General features: G+C 34.5%; 1 protein-coding gene across 1 annotated transcript; it reads right to left on the bottom strand.

Annotated features, from left to right (window-relative positions):
• Positions 1–25,561, bottom strand: LOC126827458 (uncharacterized). The gene is made up of 8 exons (XM_050556806.2): positions 25,444–25,561; positions 22,524–22,696; positions 16,735–16,791; positions 10,735–10,795; positions 5,782–5,822; positions 4,798–4,927; positions 2,413–2,490; positions 1–1,841 (listed from the first exon to the last, which is right to left on the bottom strand). Exons 1-8 carry the CDS (start codon positions 25,502–25,504, stop codon positions 1,021–1,023), a joined length of 1,422 nt encoding a protein of 473 aa, XP_050412763.2. The 5' UTR covers positions 25,505–25,561; the 3' UTR covers positions 1–1,020.
• Between the last annotated feature and the right edge of the window lie 499 nt (positions 25,562–26,060).

Below are 26,060 nucleotides of genomic sequence, written 5' to 3'. Positions count from 1 at the left end.
TTATTCGGATGTGGTTGGTAGACTCACCTATCAAGTCAACAACCCTGATAAATGTTATTTACAATCGTAAAGGATACTCAGATATTGACTCATTATTATCAAGAAATGACAATTAATTTTAAAGATCTTCTAGTCCACTTTTTGCTGATGGGAGTTTGAAGGAGAAGTAATCTATGTTAAAATCCTTAGATCGAGACAATTGTTTGTAAATAATCTTGTATTTACCTTATGGTGTACAGTGTAACAGTAAAACTTAGCTATATATAACACAAAAATTAGTAATTATTTTAGTGAATTTGAATAAACAGATCATGAGAGAAACATAGAACCTAAAATGTGATGCCACATGATACTTTTGACAAAATAAAAATAAAAATATATTAATGTTTTGTATGGCCCAAGCATTCCCAGCGCAAAGTTCAAAATGTTTGGTATACCATCAAATGGCTTTGACATTTTATTTGCCACCTGTACAGCTAAAATTATTATTTCCAGTTCCAGTTCTACATTATCCCTGTCTGAGGTCCACACGGAAAATAACATTGTCTCTTTACATATAAATAAATAACTTTTCTTCATATTAAATTAATACTTCTGTATTTACACGTTTGTTATTGACCTCATAAATTAATCTCTTAATCATCGCTTGAAATCTGTGTTTTCAGTTAACATTGGACAAATTTAATTGGACGCAGTAACTTTTGGTAAATTTACCATGGATTTATAGTGCAGCAGAGATGTTTTTCTACAAATCTTATTACAGCACTACTAAGGAACGCTATTCCAATTCATCTGCTATTTTATGTCAATGTGGACGTATATCTTTTGTCAAACTTATTGCTTCAGGTACAATCGTCAGAATGCAAACTTGATTCTACAAAATTATGGCAGTCATTCTATATAAAAAATAAACTAATGTCACTGGACCAGTTCTTGCTAAGAATAGTTTAACGGTTATTTTGTTTGTTATATGATCACCACAGTAAACTCTTTTACTAGCCATATAGTTTTGAGATTTGACTAGATACTTAAAGTATCCATAGATTTACCATTTGAAATAATTTGTATGGAATCCATGCGACAATGATCACCATAAGCACAACTTCTTTCATTTATTTCTTCTAAACGTTCCATTATGCTCGTTTCGCTGAGAGCGTCGTCAATTTCTGATGGCGGGAAAAATGACATTACAGATCTATTTAAATTTGTTTCGTCGGATTGGAAACACTTGGGTCCAGAATAATATCCGCCATCATGGAATTCAGAACTATCGTCTTTTGTGAGTTTATTCGGAGATGTTTGATTCTGGTGAATTTTTAATTCTTGGATGACTCGTTGAACCGAATCCTGCACCTGTCCTTCCTCCAACTGAATTACTTTATTAAAGTCTAACAAACAATTCATTTCTATGACTTCATCATCACTTTTTTCTTCACACACATCTAAAATACACACATTGTTTCTTCCTCGATGTATTTTTTGTAAAATGATCTGTTTGATGGGTGATATATTGAGCTGCAATTTTCGTCGAGGTAAGCTGTTTATTGGAGAAGTGTTCTTGAATAATTTTCGCTGAGGTGTCATTTTGAATACTTGTGGTGAATAAACTATGAATATCATATTAAATAAACCAAATTTGTCAAAAACATTTGACATGACCTGGTTAAAAATAGGATCCATTACTGAGTAGGTCTGGATATTAAAGACTCCACCTGCATTTTTTTGTATTCTCTTTGCCCACCAGTTAACTGTGTCTATGTGTTCCTTATTATCAGGGTAGTAGAAAATAGGAATTGGTGTGGCATCGTTGGCAAATAAGGCAAGGATTTCAGAGGGACAATCTGCAAAAAGAAAACAGCTAATAATAGAAAAAGAGAAAAAAATAGGGTTTCATGTTCATTCAATAGTTATTTCAGACCTAATGCACAGCATATTTAATTCTTTTAAAGTCATAATTTGATGATTCAAAGGGGTCTTTAGAAGTGGGAAGAAAGCAGTTATTAGAGTTCAAACAGACGACCCAACCCCTTGGGATCAAAGGCATGCCTTGCATTGATAAAAAAAACTTATGATCTACAATCAATGTGTTAAGATACCCCTCCGGCTCCCCCAATAGTATTAAAAAATTGGTTTTGTGTTACAGGGAAATGGTACAGCTGTGGCTAATGAAGCAGATCTGTGTCATCGAAATCCTATGATCCATCCTCTCTCGGTGTCATGGACTAACAAACTTTTATCCTTGTAGTCCAGTTCACCCAGTTGTAACAAGGTAGGACAGCGGTAAAATTAATATGGCACAAAAATTCTGCTGCTGTAAATTTATTGTTCAAGGTATGTACGGTATGAAAATCAAAGCATATATTTTGCTTTAACACTGAGTCAATAAAATGTAAGTCACAGTGCTGTATTTACCTGAAGAGATATTAGAAATGGTAGATGTTTTATGCTGTTTGCTATATTTAATCTCCTCTCTTGTAAAATGACATCTTTCTGTGAAATACAACATATTATAAGTCCTATACAACATATATATTAAAGGACAATATTGGTGCCAGTCATTATCACATATGTGATAGAACTGGTTAAACACGTTCCAAATATTATTTTTTCACAGATATCATTGCTACGATAGATGAGTAATCAATGTTTCAACAATAGGAAGTGACGAACGCAAAAGGAAAACACGAGTTATCCCTCTATAAAACTGGCTGAAGTGACGGGTGATAACAGATACATGGGCGAATTTCTGCTCACTAATAATTCCTTCGAAGACCAAAAGATGTTGTATGTTGTATGAAAGGATATCTGACAATTCATAAACAAAATTGACTGTCACTAGATAAGAGAACATGAAAGAAAAATAGAAAAAGTCTGTGCATTACCATGTTTTTATAAGTATAGAATGAATAAACACCCGTGAATGTATGGACTGTTTCTATTTTTCTTGTGTTCTCTTATCTAATGACATTCAATTACTTTTTTGAATTGTCAGATATACTCTTACAGTCTCATATAACAACTTTTGATCTTCGAACGAAATTTTAGTGAGCAGAAATTTGCCAATGTATCTGTTATCACGCGTCACTTCAGCCAGTTTTATAGAGGGATAACTCGTGTTTTCCTTTTGCGTTCGTCACTTCCTATTGTTGAAACATTGATTACTCATCTATCGTAGCAATGATATCTGTGAAAAAATAATATTTGGAACGTGTTTAACCAGTTCTATCACACATGTGATAATGACTGGCACCAATATTGTCAATGTATCTGTTATCACGCGTCACTTCAGCCAGTTTTATAGAGGGATAACTCGTGTTTTCCTTTTGCGTTCGTCACTTCCTATTGTTGAAACATTGATTACTCATCTATCGTAGCAATGATATCTGTGAAAAAATAATATTTGGAACGTGTTTAACCAGTTCTATCACACATGTGATAATGACTGGCACCAATATTGTCCTTTAAGTCCTATGCAACATACATATTAAGTCCTATACAACATACATATTATAAGTCCTACTCTATTGTACTATCAAGTCACAAAGACCTATATTGAAGCACCAAGACCAAGTCTCGTCTAATATCAAGTCAAAAAGTCCTAGTCTGTTGTAGTATCAAGTTAAACAGCCTCTATCTATCATAGTATCACGTCACAAAGACCTACTCTTGTGTAGCATCTAGTCAAAAAGTCATATCCTGTTGTATTATCAAGTCACATAGCCTTTCTTTACTATCAAGTCACATATATAGTCCTACCCTCATGTAATATTAAAGGCTCAATACCACTCTTGTTGTAACTCAATAATATGTCCCAATCTTCATTCTGGTCAACAAAATGTACTATTTTACTCTCCTTCAAATTCCAAATGCCAATAGTATGTTATGTACACCCGTCGGAAAACAGAGAGAAAGAAATGGGGTTTAATATCCACTTGACACAAACTAGGTCATTTCAGGACTAACATGTGGTTCAAAAACACAAAAATTGGGCATGGCTCTGCATCTGGGGGATGGACATGGACCAATATAAATAGGTACAATCCTATGCTGAATTGGATCCAAATCTGTTAATAATTGCAACTTGTAGAGTATTTACAGACAAAAAATTAACAAACAGTTGGCGTGGGATCGCCGAAAGAGGTGGGGGTGGGGGCGAATCAATAGTTGCCACCCTATCATACCAAGTTCCAAATTAATCCAATCAGAATTGCGATCTACATACGATAAACACAAACATTGGGTGTGACCCTGCCCCTGGAGGCCGAAACATGCAGCAAAATCAATAGTTGCTGTCCTTAGGCTATAAGGAATACATATGCCAAGTTCCAAGACAATGCATTAGGAATTGTGACCTGTAGGCAACACACAGACATACAAAGAATATAAGGAGTATGTATGAAAAGTTTTCAAGACGATCGATTAAGAAATGCGGGCTGTAGGCGACACACAGACACACAAAAAGAAAATGGGCCTACTCTTATTTCAACATTCAATTGTCAAGGGTACCATAATGGTACTTCCATTATGTGCACGCCAATGTGTACACAGGACATCGGTTTTGCATCCCATCCAAACGACTAGATGCTGTTCCTTGCAAGATCCTCCGTCCTGCACCGTTGACAAAGGGAAACCATGCAAGACAATCTTGAAAAACTTTCTCAGATAACACGACTTTTTAACTTTACATAACGACAAAGTCAGACATTTAGATCTTGTCTGATAAAACTTCTCAGTAAAATAAGTCATTACAATTATTCTAATGACAAATTACTATATTTGAATATAATGAAAGTTTACCTCGGTATTTAAACACTAGTATTGTAGTAAATACAAGGCCCAATAAAACAACTCCCACTACCCCTCCAACAACTATCCATGGTAGCATTGTCTCGCTTGAACTACCTGTTCCAGCTGATGCGGTAACACCCTGAAAATTAAACAGAAATCAATTTTGATTTAAAAGAATATGATGCCTCACTAATATTACAAACTCCCCTGTATGTACATTGTTATTTTGACAGGTATCTTCTGACAACTAAAAGATACAGATTTGATCTTTGAGCAAGTATAACATTATATGCAGAATTAACAAGATAGGTCCCGAGGAGGTTGTGTAGGTTGTAGCAATAAAGACAACAATCTATATTCATATGTAGCTGTTGTTCCTAATCAACTTGGCTTTGCTGTTCACATTCGGCATTCAACAACATATTCTTCTTCTATTAGTCATTAATGTCCGCTTTCACTGAGGGTGATATCGCAGTCAAGTTATCAAAAAAATAACCCCTAAATTCTACAAGGTTAAAATAGTTCCAAATCATAAGATATTGATTACCTATTGTAGGAAAATAAGGCTACATGTAATTATTGCCTAATTCACTTTTATAGATCGGAATTATATCGTTTTACATATATAAACTTTATTTGAATAGAGTGCTACATGCAAGTGATTGTTACAATCAAATAAAATTAACTGCAGTATATGAATTTGTTTATTTGATTTCCTAACCTTCAGACATAAAGCCTGTAATTAAAGAAGTAATTTAAATTCTAATAACTCAAAGTCATCTTATTTCTCGCCAAAATACCAGAAAAATGAATAGAAATGAATTTCATTTCCATGTCGACATCAAAATCAGGATTCAAACAATGTGCTGGGACATTTTATAGTCAAGTTATCTGCCATTTCCATCCTTTATTCGAACATAATTCTTCTACATTTGTTTTTTGGACAGAATTTACGAGGAACAGAATTTAAAGAGAGATGAAAAAACCTCTTACTTGTTGTTGATTTATGATCAAGTCATCATTAATATTCTCCACTGAAAAATAAATTAATGTGTTTTTAAATCAATATTCATTGATTTGGTAGAAATCAAAACAACACACCAATATCTTGTTTTTATTTATAAAAAAACTTTTAGATTCAGCAATGCTTTGGTGACAATAAACCTAGATTTGCCATGTCTTACAGGATTGATTGCTTGGTAATTTCACTATAATTAGTATAAAATTATTCTTAAACACAATTCTAAACTACAATCCCAGACTATAAAATTAGCTGAACACAATTTTGTTCTCAGTCTGGCCTACAGCCATAAAACCCTTTACTCAATTCCAATTGCATTGAGAAATTACCACCATATCTGTGGCCTTTGGCTTTGGATTTTCAACTCTAAAGGTAGTTAACAGTCTCTTCTGCGTGAACAGACAAAAATCAATGAAAACAGTTTCCAGATGGAAGTACTTCATAACGCATTGTGTTTTCTGCATCAAACGAGTATCATACTGGCAAAATCCAACCATATGATGGGTTTTCTAAGTTGCAACCACGTTCGTATGAAAATCTTTGTCGCTAAAAAGAACAGGCTAAACATTTGACCAATGGTACCGCAGTGTGTATGCATCATTCTGTACGACAGATATAACAGATATATGTACATAATGGAATCCTATTTAAGGACAATAATGGTGTCGGCCATTATCACTTGTTACATAACTGGTTGACCACATTCCAAATATAACAACTTTTGGTCTTCGAAAGAATTATTATAGAGCAGAAATTTGTACGTGTATCGTAACATTTGACATCCTCTGCAGATGATATAAACAAGCCAGCCATCATTTTTTAATCAGATTAAATCAAATCCAGGAAATTATCTTCCATGAATATTTTTGTTTTGTTTTCTTAATTAAATGTTAAATAACCCATTTTAATACATTTTAGCGTGGATTAGGAAAATCAGTGGCTCAGCAGGCCTGTAGCTAGCGACTGCGCAAGGGGGACAGTCTAACCAATGTCACTCGGCTTTATGGGGCGCCCATACTGATATGGGCACATTGCCCTTCTTGCCCCCCCCCCGCCCCATCTGCAAGGTACGGGCCTGCTCGGTCATCAACATCTCACACACCTAATAATAATACGTGTACTAATAACATGACAACAGAGAGGCTAATTGCACATTTATCTTTTTGAAAATTATCACGCAATCAAACTGATTATCTATACTTAATCTAAGCAGAAAATGTTCACAATCAAACTCAATCAAGGTTTTGAAGGTTTCATCACTCTCCATCATTTAGAATCAAAGTTATCTTATCCAAAGCATTGACCAATGAAAAAGCTTAGCTCTGCTTAGCTTTAGCAGAAAATGTTAATCATTGAACCCAGTAAAGTCATTCATCTAATGAACATCTATACCAAGTTTTAACAGTCTACCTCAGTTAAAAGCAAAGTTATGTTACAAAGGTTAGACCAATTAAATTTTCTTATCGCAACTAAGCTTAAGCAGAAATTTCCCATCATCAAGCTTAGTTAAGGTATTGATGTAATGAATCTATACTCTGAGTTTCATCACTCTCACCCAATTAGAACTATAGTTATTGTGTTCCAAAGTCTCAAGTAATAAAATTCCTTATCATCTCTGCTTAGCATTAGTGGAAAATGTGCATGACCGAACACTGTCAAGGCATTCACCTAATAAACATCTACACATACATGTAGTTTGAACATTCTAGCTCAATTGCGAGGAGAGTTATTGTGTCCCAAAATATTATCATAAACCCAAGAATATGACATCACTTATTGTCACGTTTACATCTATTGAAATTTAACGCGTCTTACGAGATTTCTATTTTAGTTTTCGTATTATAACCATGTTCCATAAGAGACAGGCCTGCATTTTCTCGTATTTATCGGATATGTGTGTGTGTGGAATAGCTTTATTTAACATCCGCTTCCACCAAAGTAATATCCCAGAAAAGTTAACAGATATATTGATTTGGGGTGTTATACTATTAGGAGAAGCCGTGATTTCGGTTTAAGATTAGATTGATGAATTGACCGACAACGGATTAAGTCAGTCAATCAAGGCAGATTAAGTAGTTAATCAAGGTAGGTGTATAGACGGTATAACACGGTAAATATGTTGATCACTTAATTACCTTATCAATCCCGCCTATTATCAACGATAATCTGGTTGAATGGTAGATATACACTCAGTACGATATATTAATTTTAGACTTTTGAATATCATTCACCATATCTTGATGTCTGATTAAGCATATTCCTGGATGTTTTTGGACATTTGGAAAAGGGCATAGGACATGTCCGAAATACACGGGCGAAATCACAACACTGCTATACACCAAGTTTCATCACTCTCACTCAATAGAATCAAAGTTATCGAGCTCCAAAGTCTCAACTAATCAAATTGCTTAACCCTTGTCGGCAAAACATTGTCGGAAACAAGGGGTAATCTAAGACCCAAGACATAAATTGTTTTTTTGATGCATAATTTTATTTAAACACGATCAAACTACAGCTTCATAATACTCAATCAGAGTAAAAGAAGATATTTGAGGTATTAACAGTGATGATCTGAATTATAATGTATTTTTTAAACCATACAAATCTACAAATAACTTAATTGTCATGTTCCATGTAGAATCGTCTTTTGATGGGTTTGGTAGAGTAGGGAATTTGCTTTCAGATCTAGATTACTAGAATGACCAACACACTATCATCAGTAAGAAAGATTCCAAATACAAAGCTAGCATCGAGCTCAGAATAGATTAGAAACTAGTAAAATGTTGAAAAGGAAGGGGAGGGGTGTCCACAAGACCGATAATTTGCATACCTTGGTGTTACATACTTTTACACTATTTGCATACAAGGACTGGCCATTTTATCAGACAGTGTCGGTCCGATTATCAAGAAATTTGAACTCAACTGACATTAAGGTGTAACGGTGATACATTTAAGCGTTTTTAAAATTGGATAAAAATTGTGACCTCTAGAGGGACCACAAGCTAAAAACGTACAATCAGGGGCCATAATCCAGGAAGTTACGATCCGATATGCGGAAATATCAAAAGGAACCAAGATCTTTGGGCTATAAACATGCATTTAAAGTTTCATCAAAATCAGATGAAAATTGTGACCTCTAGAGTGTCCACAAGCTAAAAATGTGATTTTTCGAACAATCAGTGGCCATAATCCATGAAGTTTTGATCCAAGTTTTTGAAAGGAACCGAGATCTTTTGGAGATAAACCTATATTTCAAGTTTTGTCAAAATCAAATAAGAACTGTGACCTGTAGAGTGTCCACAAACAAATTATGGAAGGATAGGGGCAACAACAATATACGTCCACATGAAAATGCAGGCGTATAAAAGACAAAACTTTGTAGTGTATAGGCCTATGCGCTGTAAGATAGCAAGTAGTTTTAGGCATTCCATTTAAGCTAACTAGCGATCGTGGGCACAATATGAGTTTAATTACAAATTATCACCACCAGTTTTTTGAAAACAAAATTGTTTATAAATATCGTGCATTATAGATAAGGGAAGAAAAATCATCTAATATCACTTAAAACAAGTATGTATGGTTAATAATCAGCAATATTGTAAACTGTGACCATTGTAAATCTGTGAATATATACCGGTGTAAGTGAAGTTATATTGTAAATTTTCAAGATATATTATTTAAGCACTGACACTCAAAGTGTAGAAAACAATATGGACGAGAAAAATTTAGGTCTGCACAATCAACAGTATTCAATGCACACAAAAGAAATTTGGGTAATACAAATCAACACACCACAGGATATAAAGAATAATCTGGGAAACCCAGATATAGGGTGCACAATAATAAACATTAAATAAACTGATCAAAATTTCTATAAACTACAACATTAAAACAGGTTCCATTAAGCAGGACAAAAAAGCTGGGTGTAGCACAATAAAATGTTTATAATTCATACCTATTGTTTGTGAGATGTTGCGGGTCTCTATTGCCTTAAGCTCTATAACATATCGAGACATACCTTATAAAACATTACAGCCTTATAAAAAAAACTATTAATATATTCTCAAATGCTGATTAGGGCTGATCTGTGTTTACCTGTTCTGCACTAATCAACCTTATAGAATATTCCAGTTACAACTCTAAACAGTCTTAATATACAGTATTTTAAAATTTATTAAATCTGAACTAATATTTGTGAGTGTCGTTTGTCTGTTCTGGAATGGCGGCTACACTAGGGAAGTCCTGATGCTGAAATATATGGTGTATAGGGGTAGCTCGGATCGGAGCGCAAACATAGGGCTGGTGGCCATGGACTACCACTCCCGGTTTCGGAGTTATGTCGCGAAAACTACTTCTGGTTTCATGAATCTCAGAATAAGGAAACATCAGAGGGAATTTTGACCCCTTGGGAAGCCAGGTATCTTGCTAGTTATTTATAATTCACAATCAATCCAATGATTGCCATTTACTAATTATTTCCAGTAAACTGGAACTATATTCTATTTCAAGTAGTATAGGCCTTGTAAGTTTATCTTGGCAAAAAAAGCCTGATGAAGATATACAGTTAAGCTGTGCTGTGCTTTGCTGTATTTTTTTTTGCCATTTCTAAAGAAATCAATGAAATTGAATTTAATGTCTTGTTAATATCATAATACTGTTGTTTTGAGACCATGGTAAGGATATGATGAGTTTGATGAGTACACAGTATGGATATGATGTACAAAGTCTTCAAGTCGTCAGTTCATCAAATGAGTTAGAAATTCATGGCAAATAGTTAGAGTTATGTCCCCTCACTGAAATTTGAGCCCTTAGCTCTTTTGTGTTGCAAGTTGTCTTGACTGTCCAGTCTTAATAAATATTTTAAGTCGAATCGAAAGTCAGGTCTTTGACTAAACAGAATAGATATAATGAACAAACAGTATTACCTGGGATAAAAACTTCAGCTACATACAAAATTCTGCTAGAAAGAGATACTTGTGGACAAATCTACAATTAAAAAAAAAAAAACTCAATAAATAATAATAGAAAGTTGATTATGAACACAACACCTGCAAACATAGGTTGCCAGGCAAAATAATTCATGTATAATGTTCTACTTTCCTGCAACAACTAGACATTTTAGTTCAATTAGAAGGAGAGTTCTTTAAATGGCATTTAGTAACTGGATAGAGTAACAACAAAACACATACTTATGGAAAACAGCTACTAGTGTATTTAAGGCGACGTTTCGTAGAGTGTTCTCTCAACATTATCAAGCTAATACAGTAAAACAGGTATGAAGCAAATATATATAGACAAAATACAACAACGTTGAGAGAACACTGTACGAAACGTCGCCTTAAATACACTAGTAGCTGTTTTCCATAAGTATGTGTTTTGTTGTTAGGAGAGTTATTGTGTTCCATAGTCTCGGCCAATCAAATTGCTTATCGCTCTGCTTACCCTGAGCAGAAAATGCTCATTATCGAACTTAGTCAAGGTATTCATGTAATGAAACTATACACCAAGTTTCATCACTCTCACGTAATTAGAACTAAAGTTATCGTGTCCCAAAGCATCAACCAATCAAATTGCTTATCACTGCTTACCCTAAGCAGAAAATGCTCATTTTTGAAGTCCATCAAGGCATTAACCTAATAAACACCCACACCAAGTTTGAACATTCTAGCTCAATTAGAAGGAGAATTATTGTGTCCCAAAAAGTGTGAAGGACAGACAGGCGGACGGACAGAGGGACAGACTGACAAACCCATTTTAATATTTTAAAAGGCAGGGGGACAATAATAAAAAAAAATGTATGGCAGCTGTGGATAAATGCCAGAAGTGATATAAATATACACATCCACATCAATTATTTGTGTATAAAAACTAGAAAACAGTAAGACTTTATCTATATTCTTAGAATGAAACACTTAAAGCTTATAGGCCTACCAGTATACATTTTTTTTTATATTCAAGTCTTCAAGCAAAACATAAAAATGCTCCATAGTTTTATTTAAAGAAGTATATCCACAGTCCATGATCATATTTAGACACTCCTTCAATTATTTGTTCTGACAAAAAAAGTTTTTTAATGGAATAGAAAAAAAAAACCGGATTAAAAGTCAGATAAATGTGGCATTCACCAAAATGGCTTTCAGCTATATTTATAAAGTGAACACTGAACACTGTCTTACCTGGGAATGTTTAGCTTTCTAAATGTAGCAATATAGTTTATCAAAGACTTTTTTTCAAAAGGCCAAATGATTAGCTTTGAAAAATTCACACAAAATCAAGCAGTTTTATCCTCCAAAATATAATGAAGATTAGCCCTTTAAGTGGATTTTTGAAATAAGAGGCTGAAGGTCATAGATAAATATGATATAATAGTAAATGCAGGAGAACACACAATGAGAAGACATACGCAAAACAGCCATCACACAGACATACCAATGTAAGCATAACAGCTATCACACAGACATGGCAATCAACAAAGATCAAAAGCGACCAAGATTTTGTTACAAAAATGGGAATAACACTGGAATTTATCAATTGAAAATCAATAGGATTCTAAATTTCCATGAGGTAGACAAAAGCCAACCCAACAAAAATAAATAGATGACCACTTATTAATTACTTGCGCATTTATTGGTTTGTACGTAAAGCATCGAGCATTCAAATTGCTCATCTCTACTTATTAGTCTATGCAGAAAATGCTCATAATCGAACTCAGTCAAAGGTATTGATTGATATAATGAAACTATACGCCTAGTTATCATTTCCCAAAGCATATCGACAGCTTATTAGCCTCAGTCAAGTTGAACATTCTACCTCATATGAACGAATTTTAATAGTTTCAGGCTTTCTTCAAACGGTGAGGGACAAAAAGACATAACGATTATTGTAGCCACGATTGCAGAAAATATATGAATGACAAACCAACCAAATTCTCACTGTCCTGCTCGACCTGCAGGAAAGATTCTTGAATCCACATATCAACCAAATCAATACATTATCAATTGAACTGATTCATTACTCATTTCATTAAATGCATATTCAATAAACTTTACAATCCAAGGTAATTCTTTCATTAAAATGGTACTCTTTAAATTAATACTATACTTTCAAAGTGTACCATTCACAGGACTTGACATTCCGAAACACTGTCATCCCAGAACTTTAGTTCTAATTAAAGGACAATATGGGTGCCAGTCATTATCACATTCCAAATATAATTTTAACACAGAGATCATTGCTCCGATAGCTGAGTAATACAGGTTTCCTGAATCAGAAGTGACGAACGTCAAAGGAAAACACCTCTATATAACTGACTGAAGTGACAAGTGATAACAGATACGTGGGCGAATTTCTGCTCACTAATAATTCCTTCCAAGACCAAAAGTTGTTGTGTGAGACTGTTAGAGGATATCTGACAATTCATAAAAAGAATTGACTGCCACTAGATAAGAAAACACGAAAGAAAAACAGAAAAAGTCCGTGCATTACCATGTTTTTATAAGGTATAGAATGAATATAAACAAGGGAATGTACGGACTATTTCTATTTTTCTTGTGTTCTCTTATCTAATGACATTCAATTACTTTATTGAATTGTCAGGTATCCTCTTACAGTCCCATATAACAACTTTTGGTCTTTGAAGGAATTTGGCCGTGTATCTGTTATCACTCGTCACATCAGTCAGTTATATAGAGGTATGACTCGTGTTTTCCTTTGGCGTTCGTCACTTCCGATTACTGTATTACTCAGCTACCGTATCAATGATCTCTGTGTTAAAATTATATTTGGAATGTGTTTAACCAGCTCTATCACATGTGTGATAATGACTGGCACCAATATTGTCCTTTAATTAGAACTAAAGTTATTGTGTCCCAAAGCATCAACCAATCAAATTGCTTATCTCTGCTTACCTTAAGTAAAAAATGTTCATCTTCGGACTCCATCAAGGCATTGACCTAATAAACACCTACGCCAAGTGTGAACATTCTAGCTCAATTAGATTGAGAATTATTGTGTTTCAAAGTTTCGGCCAATCAAATTGCTTATCCCTCTATAGAACTGCTGTACGATTTTCATTTGGTACACTTTTGAGCTAATCTAGCCTAGTTGGGAGTCATGGCATTTAGGGTGTGGAATACCACACCCACCACCAGAAACCCGGCAGACTTACATTCTGATGATACCAGATATACATGTACATTGATATCATATAGAAGAAATTTGGTACACTTTTCAGCTAGGTTGACCCCCTGGGTTCCTGCTCTACTAGTTACCCTGAGCAGAAAATGCTCATTATTGAACTTAGTCAAGGTATTGATGATATAATGAAACTATCCACCAAGTTTCATCACTTTCACTTAATTAGAACTAAAGTTATTGTGTCCCAAAGCATCAACCAATCAAATTGCTTATCTCTGCTTACCCTTAGTAGAAAATGCTCATTTTTGAACTCCATCAAGTCATTGACCTAATAAACACCCACACCAAGTTTGAACATTCTAGCTCAATTAGAAGGAGAGTTATTGTGTCCCAAAAAGTGTGACGGACAGACAGAGGGACAGACGGATGAACCCATTTTAATAGAGAATAAAAAAAGAAATGTATGGCAGCTGTGGATAAATGCCAGAAGTGACATAAATATACACATCCACATCAATTATTTGTGTATAAAAACTAGAAAACAGTAAGACTTTATCTATATTCTTAGAATGAAACACTTAATGCTTATATAGGCCTACCAGTATACATTTGTTTTTATATTCAAGTGTTCAAGCACAACATAAAAATGCTCCATAGTTTTATTTAAAGAAGTATATCCACAGTCCATGATCATATTTTGATCTGACAAAAAAAGTTTTTTAATGGAATAGAAAAAAAAACGGATTAAAGGTCAGATAAATGTGGCATTCACCAACTGTAATGGCTTAAAGCTATACTTATAAAGTGAAACACTGAACACTGCCTTGCCTGCTTATGGTTTAGCTTTCTAAATGTAGCCATATAGTTTATTAAACACTTTTTTTTTAATTTTTGAAAAATTCACACAAAGCAACAAAAACTATAAAGAATGAATTCTACTGAACAACACTGAAGCTATCTTGGTATCACAAGCTTAGATAAACTTACTAGATTACATTTAAATTAAGTAAATAAAGTCATTCATATTTTACTACTGTATTGAAGATTTATCACACAGATCTCAAATAAGTTGAGTTTAAAGGGACCATCCCGATTTTAACAGTCTCTGAAATAAAAGTCTGTGTACATATGAAATTTAAGCGCCAAAATATAGAAATGAAATGAAATGAAATGGAGTTTAACGTCCTACTGTTTTGCTCCGAACTGGGCTAATGAAGACGGGCATACGCCATACAGTGTGCTATGAGGGAAATTTTGCCCGGACAGCGGCACTACGGCCTACTCTTATATCGAATTCCAACTGTCAAGGGATCGTTTACGTGCACGCCAATGAGTACACGGGACCTCGGTTTTTCGTCCCATCCGAACGACTAGACAGCTGTCCTTGTCAGCCCCTCCGTCCTGCATCACTGACAAGGGAGAACCACGCCAGAAAATCGGGATGAACTTTCTCGGCCAATGCAGGGATCGAACACCCGACCTCCAGGCTAGCGAGCCAGCGCCCTACCCACTTAGCCACCGTGATCCCCCCCAAAATATAGAGGAATGGTGTAGTTACTCTGTCTCGAATATTCAGCTTACGTGAATGTCAAAACTGCTTATCCGAACACATAACCCTTTTAAGATTTCGGGTCAATTTTTTCATTGGGTGACCTGATAACCTATTGCCGTTCCTTTAGAAGTCTATACAGTGCATGACCCATGTGCTGTACTTGATAACGAAAGATAAATTTCACCAACACATTATTTTTATAAAATAAAAGTGTGGTTTTATCCAGACACCATATAATACAGCTTGGGACACAGATTTCCATTTCCAGATGAAGACTGACAGGTTTAAGTTGTTTCAAAACGTATTATATATATTGAGTTAGTTGTTCGGCCCTAAGGTAGAGGATTTTAACACAAAATTAAGCAGTTTTATTCTCCAAAATATAATCGAGATTTGCCCTTTAAGTGGATTTTTAAAATACGAGGCTGAAGGTCATAGATAAAAAGAGAGAGAGAGAGAAATGGGGTTTAACGTCCACTTGACCCAAACTAGGTCATTTCAGGACTAACACATGATTCCATTTATTTCAATAATTTGCTTGGGCGTAGGGGTCTTTAGCAGTGGGGGAAACCGGAGGACCCGGATAAAACACACGAGATTGGACAGGTGACCCTAAACTTGTCACGTACAACCGGGGAATCGATCCCCCGCCAGTTGACTCAATGACAGACCATATGATACAGCGCGTGCACGTGATAACCATTCGGCCATCCAACCCCCCATAGATAAATAAATATGGTTTATAATGCTCATAATCAAACTTTGTCAAGGTATTGATATAATGAAACTATACACCTAGTTATCATTTCCCAAAGCATCGACAGCTTATTAGCCTCAGGCAAGTTTGAACATTCTACCTCATATGATCCAATTTTAATAGTTTCCTGCTTTCCTCAAATGGTGAGGGACAAAAAGATATAACGATTATTGTAGCCACGATTTGCGGAAAAAATATGAATGACAAACCAACCGAATTCTCACTGTCACGATCGACCTGCAGGAACTATAGGCTACCATTGTTGTCATAAGATTCCTGGATCCATGTCAGTCTAATCTAGACATAGTGAATGATATAGTTTTCTTATCAAATAGTTGTAAACATTGCAGTTCTGCACATATCACACATCAATCAAGTCAATACATTATTAATTGAACTGATTCATTACTCATTTCAATAAACTTTACAATCCAAGGCATTTTTTTAATTAAATTGGTACTCTATAAATTAATACTATACCTTTAAAGTGTACCATTCACAGGACTTGACATTACGAAACACTGTCATCCCATAACCCTGATTTAAAAATAAAAAACCGATAAGGGTACTATTTTGTAAATTGTATATCAGTGTTTTAAACTATATTTCATTTGTACTTTGACAAACTATCTGAGAAAGGGGAAATGATTTTGAAAATGGATTATCTGAAAGATGCTCTAGGATTTGAAAAAAATATCTTAAAATATAGTTCTGAAAGGGTAGTCCAAATTATCAAGTGTGTAAGAATATGAAGATGTAAATGATAAATATACAAATAACGGTATTGTTGTAATTGAATCAGGCAAGTTATTTAAGGGGGCATCATATAGTGCTTGAAAAAAATTTTTTTTACCGACAGTTGGCCAACTCTTTTGGTATAATTAGGTTAGTCCAGGGTTAGTTTAAATCTATAGAATTAATTAAATGTTAACTTTCAAGTGATATACCCTAAAACAACTTTAAAAAATATTATTTTCCGGCGAACTAAACAGATCAACTATTAAAATATTTATTAACATTCTGGAACCTCCATGGTTTGAACTTTTTTCTTCTGACGGCACAAGCAAGTGCTTGAACTATTCCATTCATAACACATATATATGAAAATCCCTATTACAAAAATGTCTCATAAGGTATATTACTTTTTTTAAAAAAAAAACAAACCTGCTTTTGAGTCAACTGGGTATTGGAGTAGCTATATTTGGATAATTTGGAAACTTTCGAGAATGGTTCAGGGACCATGAGACACACCCACCACCCACCACCATGAATCACAAGCAACCCCAGTACACATTATGGTCGAAAATGCATGTAATAAAGGTCTGATCCTCGGTTTGTACATGGAAATAGGTTATATTCAGGTTCCTCTTATTTATAAAGGCCCCTGTGTGCCACACAATGATGGAAATAAAGACATACTCTATGTTAGTCACAAAATGATCCTAAGAAAGATCTCGGTGAAAGGTCATTGTAGTGCGTGAAATTTGATCACCTGTGATATTTTCTTCAATAACACCTACAATTATCAACTAGTAACTAAAAATGAGAATATTAATTTCAGCCAGCAGAAAAACAAGCAAGCCTATAAAATTTTTAATTATCTAATTAAATTTCTACATCAATAGAGCATAATACCTATCAAACATCCATTTCAACATTCACAATTATATTCCCACAAGCTGTGGAGTATCGATTCAAGTATTTAGTGTGTTGTTAAGCTGTTATGGGATATATTTTAAATTACAATTTTATCATACAAATTGTCCTTTTATTTGTCAGTTGCCTAGTATCACTACCCAATATCCCATATATTTTCACATTGTAAATTATCATTACCCAATTTTTGTATATTAAACTAATTGTTTGAAACCAGCCCTTTGAATACATACTCTTCAAAAAAGTAGAGGATATTGAAATGCAAATACCTATGTAAATTGTATATCAGTGTTTTAAACTATATTTCATTTGTACTTTGACAAACTATCTGAGAAAGGGGAAATGATTTTGAAAATGGATTATCTGAAAGATGCTCTAGGATTTGAAAAAAATATCTTAAAATATAGTTCTGAAAGGGTAGTCCAAATTATCAAGTGTGTAAGAATATGAAGATGTAAATGATAAATATACAAATAACGGTATTGTTGTAATTGAATCAGGCAAGTTATTTAAGGGGCATCATATAGTGCTTGAAAATTTTTTTTTTTACCGACAGTTGGCCAACTCTTTTGGTATAATTAGGTTAGTCCAGGGTTAGTTTAAATCTATAGAATTAATTAAATGTTAACTTTCAAGTGATATACCCTAAAACAACTTTAAAAAATATTATTTTCCTGCGAACTAAACAGATCAACTATTAAAATATTTATTAACATTCTGGAACCTCCATGGTTTGAACTTTTTTCTTCTGACGGCACAAGCAAGTGCTTGAACTATTCCATTCATAACACATATATATGAAAATCCCTATTACAAAAATGTCTCATATGGTATATTACTTTTTTTTTAAAAAAAAAAACCTGCTTTCGAGTCAATTGGGTATTGGAGTAGCTATATTTGGATAATCTGGAAACTTTCGAGAATGGTTCAGGGACCACGAGACACACCCACCACCCAAAATGTTACTAACCATGAATCACAAGCAACCCCAGTACACATTATGGTCGAAAATGCATGTAATAAAGGTCTGATCCTAGGTTTGTACATGGAAATAGGTTATATTCAGGTTCCTCTTATTTATAAAGGCCCCTGTGTGCCACACAATGATGGAAATAAAGACATACTCTATGTTAGTCACAAAATGATCCTAAGAAAGATCTCGGTGAAAGGTCATTGTAGTGCGTGAAATTTGATCACCTGTGATATTTTCTTCAATAACACCTACAATTATCAACTAGTAACTAAAAATGAGAATATTAATTTCAGCCAGCAGAAAAACAAGCAAGCCTATAAAATTTTTAATTATCTAATTAAATTTCTACATCAATAGAGCATAATACCTATCAAACATCCATTTCAACATTCACAATTATATTCCCACAAGCTGTGGAGTATCGATTCAAGTATTTAGTGTGTTGTTAAGCTGTTATGGGATATATTTTAAATTACAATTTTATCATACAAATTGTCCTTTTATTTGTCAGTTGCCTAGTATCACTACCCAATTTCCCATATATTTTCACATTGTAAATTATCATTACCCAATTTTTGTATATTAAACTAATTGTTTGAAACCAGCCCTTTGAATACATACTCTTCAAAAAAGTAGAGGATATTGAAATGCAAATACCTATGCAGGTTGCGATATGATAGTCATGAACACTTGACATGCTTTGATATGTTCACAGGAACTTATCGCCCAATCAGAACCACTGAGCTGCACATGCGACACGCAATAGCGCCATATCGGTTCTTGCGTATGATTTACTGTTCAGCGAATCTTGCTTTAGTGTGTTACGTTTAATTTGATTGGGAGACGTGTCATCGACCGATAACACTGCAATAATTGGCAGTGGCACTGCTTGAGGAGTGGGTCAGATTGCCCCAAATCGTGATTGGATGGTTGATTAGGAGCATGCCACGATGAATTGCCGAATGTCTGAGGATTGGCGGAGCAATTACTCATTATTAAGACAAAAATCAAAAACGTCCATTTTCACTTTTGACAGTGTATCTCTTGAACTTTTTATGTTCATGTGTAGGCAATTGGCCCGTTATTAACATACACTGGTTACCTCTAATAAAAACAGCAGTGCATTTCCGCAGTTTTGTATTGTTTCTGAATATCCCCTACTTTTTTTGAAGAGTATATTAAAATTTTGATGCATTTTCAATATACATATCCATCATGTATGTCCATTGGCTTTAAAGAGAAAAAAGAGAGTGAGAGCTGTTTAATGTTCACTTGACACAAACTAGGTCATTTCTGGATAAACATATGGTAAATTATATTTCAATAGTTTGCACTGATCATAGCTGTTATTTGAAATTAGAAAGCACTATTTTTTTTACCAGGGCTACACATATCCTATTGATTTAATCAAAGGGCATTTAGTGAAACAGACAGCTTTATGGATAACATTCACTAGGTTTATTAACTGCAATGTTTCAATAAGGGTACTTATCAAGCAATGATGATAATGGTGAGAGTATCCTCATTGAAACATTCAGTTAACAAGCGGTTGCCATGCAAGATACGCCCACATTTTGCAAGATATGGACAGAGAACAAGCTCAAAAAAAGAAGTGATTTTTTCGTACAATCAAGGGCCATAATTCAGGAAGTTATGATCCAATATGTGCGAATATCGCAAGGAACCAAGATCTTTGGGTTATAAATATGTATTTCAAGTTTCATCAAAATCGGATCAAAATTGTGACATCTATAGGGTCCACAACCTTGATATACCATATTCTTACGCTATTTGAGAACGAACGGCAGCCATTTTGTCTGTCAATTTTGGGCCGATTTTCACAAAATTCGAACTCAGTCGACCCTAGGGTGCAACGGTGATATAATAATACGTTTTTTTATATCGGATAAAAATTATGACCTCTATAGGGTCCACAAGCTAAAAACGCGATATTTCGTACAATCAGGGGCCATAATTCAGGAAGTTACAGACTGATATGCGCGAATATCGAAAGGATCCAAGATCTTTGGGTTATAAACTTACATTTCAAGTTTCAACAAAATCGGATAAAAATTGTGACCTCTTTAGGGTCCACAACCTTGATATACCATATTGTTACGCTATTTGAGAACGAACGGTGGCCATTTTGTCTGTCAATTTTGGGCCGATTTTTACGAAATTCGAACTCAATAGTCCTTAAGGTGGAACGGTGATATAATAATACATTTTTTTAAATCGGATAAAAATTATGATCTCTATCGGGTCCACAAGCTAAAAACGCAATTTTTCATACAATCAGGGACCATAATTCAGGAAGTTACGGTCCGATATGCGCAAATATCGAAAGGAACCAAGATCTTTGGGTTATAAACTTACATTTCAAGTTTCAACAAAATCGGATAAAAATTGTGACCTCTATAGGGTCCACAACCTTGATATACCATATTTTTACGCTATTTGAGAACGAACGGTGGCCATTTTGTCTGTCAGTTTTGGGCCGATTTTCACGAAATTCGAACTCAGTCGTCCTTAGGGTGTAACGGTGATATAATAATACGGGTTTTTAAATCGGATAAAAATTATGACTTCTACAGGGTACACAAGCTAAAAACGTGATTTTTTGTACAATCAGGGGCCATAATTCAGGAAGTTACAGTCCGATATGCGCGAATATCAACAGGTACCGAGATCTTTGGGTTATAAACTTACATTTCAAGTTTCAACAAAATCGGATAAAAATTGTGACCTCTATAGGGTCCACAACCTTGATATACCATATTTTTACGCTATTTGAGAACGAACGGTGGCCATTTTGTCTGTCAATTTTGGGCTGATTTTCACGAAATTCAAACTCAGTCGTCCTTAGGGTGTAACGGTGATATAATAATACGTTTTTTTAAATCGGATAAAAATTATGACTTCTATAGGGTCCACAAGCTAAAAAGGCGATTTTTCGTACAAACAGGGGCCATAATTCAGGAAGTTACAGTCCGATATGCGCGAATATCGAAAGGAACTGAGATCTTTGGGTTATCAATTTACATTTCAAGTTTCAACAAAATCGGATAAAAATTGTGACCTCTATAGGGTCCACAAGCTAAAAACGTGATTTTTCGTACAAACAGGGGCCATAATCCATGAAGTTTCGATCCGATACATGCCAATATCGAAAGCAGCCGAGATTTTTTTGGGATAAAGCTATATTTCAAGTTTTGTCAAAATCGGACAAGAATTGTGACCTGTAGAGAGTCCACAAACAAATTGTGGACGGACGGACGTCCGGACGGACAGGGGCGACGACAATATATGTCCACATGAAAATGTTGGCGTATAATAAAACTAATAAATGTTATCCATAAAGCTGTCTGTTATCAAATATACCGGTATATATAATCATACAGCAGCATATTACAGTACATAGAATGCTGTCACATTTATAAATTTAATTACACTAAGCCAGTAACTATGAACAAGATTTTTGTCAGATTATATCAATTTCAGCTTTCATCCATAAAATGTTCTTCACCATTTGGTGATATGTTTTATTAACTGATATTGAATTCTAGACGGGAAGGAGGATTATAGTATGAATACAACAGAAATAGGATTTAAAACAAAAAATCAAATAAATATTTCTTACTGCTGAAAGATAAGCTCGTTGACAATCTGTAGAGCTACACACAGCTTTTTGTGTGCTATTACACCATAGAACGACGTGTTCGACAGCAGGTGTAGGATTAAATTTGATACTTATCTCCTCAGTTCCATATGGATCAAGACGAACACGATAATCTGGTAGACCAGCTGGTGTTTCTACAAGAAAAAACAACAATCTTATATGATATAAACATATTTATATGGCCATACAAAAAACAAATTTCTGATTGTCAAATCATCGGGATGCTAAATGACTTATCACAAACATTGCAAGGTTCTCATCATCTGTTTATTGTTGCTGTTTACAATCTTCTTTACAGAAATTCACTTACATAATAATCTATATTAATATTTGTGACTGTCGTTTGTCTGTCTGTCTGTTCGGGGTTGGCGGCTACACTAGGTCTGTCCCGAGTCTGAAATTTGGGCTATAGGGGTAGCTCGGACCCGGGAGTAACATAGGCCAGGTGGCGTTAGTCTACCACTTCCGGTCTCGGGGTTATGACCCCCGAGCGAAGCCGGGCATTCTTCTAGTTATATATATAACAGAAGATGGATTTGTCCCCACTGAAGATGGGACAAAAAAGTGAGGTCCCTTGTACACATTGACAGTTGCAATTCGATATAAGATTAGGCATTAGCGTCAGTGTCCGGGGAAAATTTCCCTAATAGCCTCATGGCAGAAAAGTAGGATGTTAAACCTCATTTCATTTCAGCCATGGCTGAACAGAAATACAGACCTATATGGAGAAAAAAGTTGTCATTTTTAATCATAATGTTTTGGGTCTGACAAAATGATCAATCAACAAACGTAATTAGCACTTATTTTAAATCACGAGTAACCACATCTGTTAAAAACTGTAACCTTGATCACAAGGTTTTCATAAAATGAACATATCTCGGGAACAGAATTAGGTTGCAGAATGCTGAATATCGATAGGGTTTCTCATGATAGTACCAATGATTCACCCCAAATTTGAAACAAATCTATTTAAAACTGTAGCCTCTGTGCCAAAAAGGTCAAAACCAAAAGGGGCCATACACATCTTTACTCAAACATTAATTATTCATCAAAATTTGATGAAAATTATTGAAGAATTGAACTCGAGTGGGTACAATTATTGTTCTCGCCACTCTAGATAGTTTAAACTTTCAATGAGTACAATAATGTACGTTTGTCAAAAATTGTATTAGTCAGGGTCAATAACTCTGGAACTACTTTTGAGAAAACACTCAAAATAAAAACGACCCTATCATTATTCCAATTCTATTGATTCATTAAGAGTGGGTAAGTGTGGACAATAAGTTCCAAGTCGGGCATATATTCAGGTCTCATGACCCATCGGCCAATTTACTCACCATGAAACTAACAAAGTTATTGGACGAATATTGGTGACTAACAATATAGGACCACATTAGCAAGTGTGCATATAAAAATTGTAAAGCTTTCTAATGGGTAATTTCTCCATTGATATTTCTCCAGGCACACAAATATTTTTCCTTATCATTAGGGTTCTGTAGTTTTGGAATAGTAACTAGATAATTGAGTTTTATTTTAAGTGTCAAAATCTTATTGATTTAGTTTAAAATAAAGCAAAGAATCAGGATGATCTACTTTATGATTCGATAAAGCTTTGTTTACTTGTTTCAATTTTAATTTTCTGTACTCATCTTGTTGTTGTTCTTGATGTTCTTGGGGTGACACTTTTCTAAACCAGCTGTTGCCGGGCAAGATATGCCCACATTTTGGAAGAGATGGACAGAGAACATGTTAAACAAAAACGCCATAATCCAGGAAGTTACGATACGGTATGTACGAATACAGAAAGGAACCAAGATCTTTGGATTATAAACACACATTTTAAGTTTCATCAAAATCAAAGAAATATTGTGACTTCGAGAGGGTCCACAACCTTGGTATGACATACTTTTAGACTATTTGCGTACAAGGAGCAGCCATTTTGTCCGGCAGTTTCAGTCGGATTGTTATCAAATTCAAACTCAACCCTCATTGTGGTGTAACTGTGATATAATTAAACGTTTTTTTTTTAAATCGGATAAAAATCATGACCTCTAGAGGGACTGCAGGCTAAAAATGTGATTTTTCGTACAATCAGGGGCCATAATTCAGGAAGTTAAAGTCTGATATGTGCGAAATATCGAAAGGAACCGAGATCTATGGATTATAAACATACATTTCAAGTTTCAACAAAATCAGATAAAAATTGTGACATCTAGAGTGGCCACAAGCTAAAAAGGTGATTTTTCATACAATCAGGTGTCATAATCCATGAAGTTACGGTCCGATACATGCCAATTTCGAAAGGAACCAAGATCTTTGGGAGATACACCTATATTTTAAGTTTCGTTAAAATTGGACAAAAGTTGTGACCTGTAGAGTGTCCACAAACAAAATATGAACTGACGGTCACACGGACGGACAGACAGAGGCAACGTCAATATACATCTGCATTAAAATGTGGGCGTATAAAAAGTGTAAGGGTCTGTCAATTCGAGTACGATTGACATGAAACTTGGCATGCTTTTTCCTTAGACAATTGTGCATTGATTAACAAACTTAGATTTTTGATATAATGTCAGAATTGAAAGATGGCTGTGATGATGTCATATTCCGTTCCCAGTGCACAGTACGCTTGTTGTTGTTTGCTTAAATATTCAACAAAATCTGCTATTTTGCTGACACATAATCTTAACTGACAGAAACGGTACCCATTTCACAAAACAAATCAAAACATTAGCTTCAACAAAGTTAGATTTCAGTTGAGAATGTCTTTAATAAGTAAGGTATTCCGACTGTGCAAATATAAAATAAATTGTTCCCAATCTAAAATTGACGCAATTCATGAACTATTTAAATAAAATATTAAATATGTTGAACTAACCAGATGATTTGTAGATACCGTGAGCTTGTCGTACAAAACATTTTGATGATGTATTAAACATGCTATTTATATATACAAATAACCATTTATCACGAAAAAATGGACAGGTTATTTCCAGAGTTATCTAAAGAATAAAAAATAAGTAGATAAATTAAATAAAATAACATTTTGTTTATGTAGCCATATCTAATAATAAGTGGACCGCACCTTGTTCAACTAAATGAAGTATGAGTTCCCCTCATCAAAATACTCTGTGCTGGCCATTTTGAGAGTAAAATATTCCTATTTCTATGGTGATGTGAGCAGATCAAAGAGTGTGTTGGTACTCTCAGAATTTAGAATTTTAACTGTCAATGGATCTATTGTTTTCTTGGAACTTGATTATTTCTTCCCATTCGAAGAAACAAAGGCTTTATCAAAGGATATCAATAAGTTTATAATTATGTTGGATTGTTTTGCAATGTAAAAAGATATATTATCAATTATGACAAGAAAAGAGAGGTTGTCAGACAAAAAAGAAATGCGCTCACAGCAGAAATCAAATATTCTTCTGAAATTGTTCACAATGATTGACATCTGAAATGCATCACTCTGCTGATTCATACGAGAGAAATGAG

The sequence above is a fragment of the Patella vulgata genome, chromosome 7 (genome assembly GCF_932274485.2).
Source record: "Patella vulgata chromosome 7, xgPatVulg1.2, whole genome shotgun sequence".
Taxonomy (NCBI): domain Eukaryota; kingdom Metazoa; phylum Mollusca; class Gastropoda; family Patellidae; genus Patella; species Patella vulgata.
Note: the sequence above shows the minus strand (reverse complement) of the source record. Positions and strands in the feature narration are given on the sequence as shown.

Excerpts from the sequence above, each read along its gene's own strand:
- LOC126827458 (XM_050556806.2), bottom strand. The coding sequence starts at position 25,504 with ATGTTTAATACATCATCAAAATGTTTTGTACGACAAGCTCACGGTATC. Across the intron at positions 10,796-16,734 it reads GTGAATGGTACACTTTAAAG|ATTTGTCCACAAGTATCTCT; the intron begins GTATAGTATTAA and ends TTTTAATTGTAG. Across the intron at positions 5,823-10,734 it reads AGCTGAAGTTTTTATCCCAG|TGGAGAATATTAATGATGAC; the intron begins GTAATACTGTTT and ends TTTATTTTTCAG.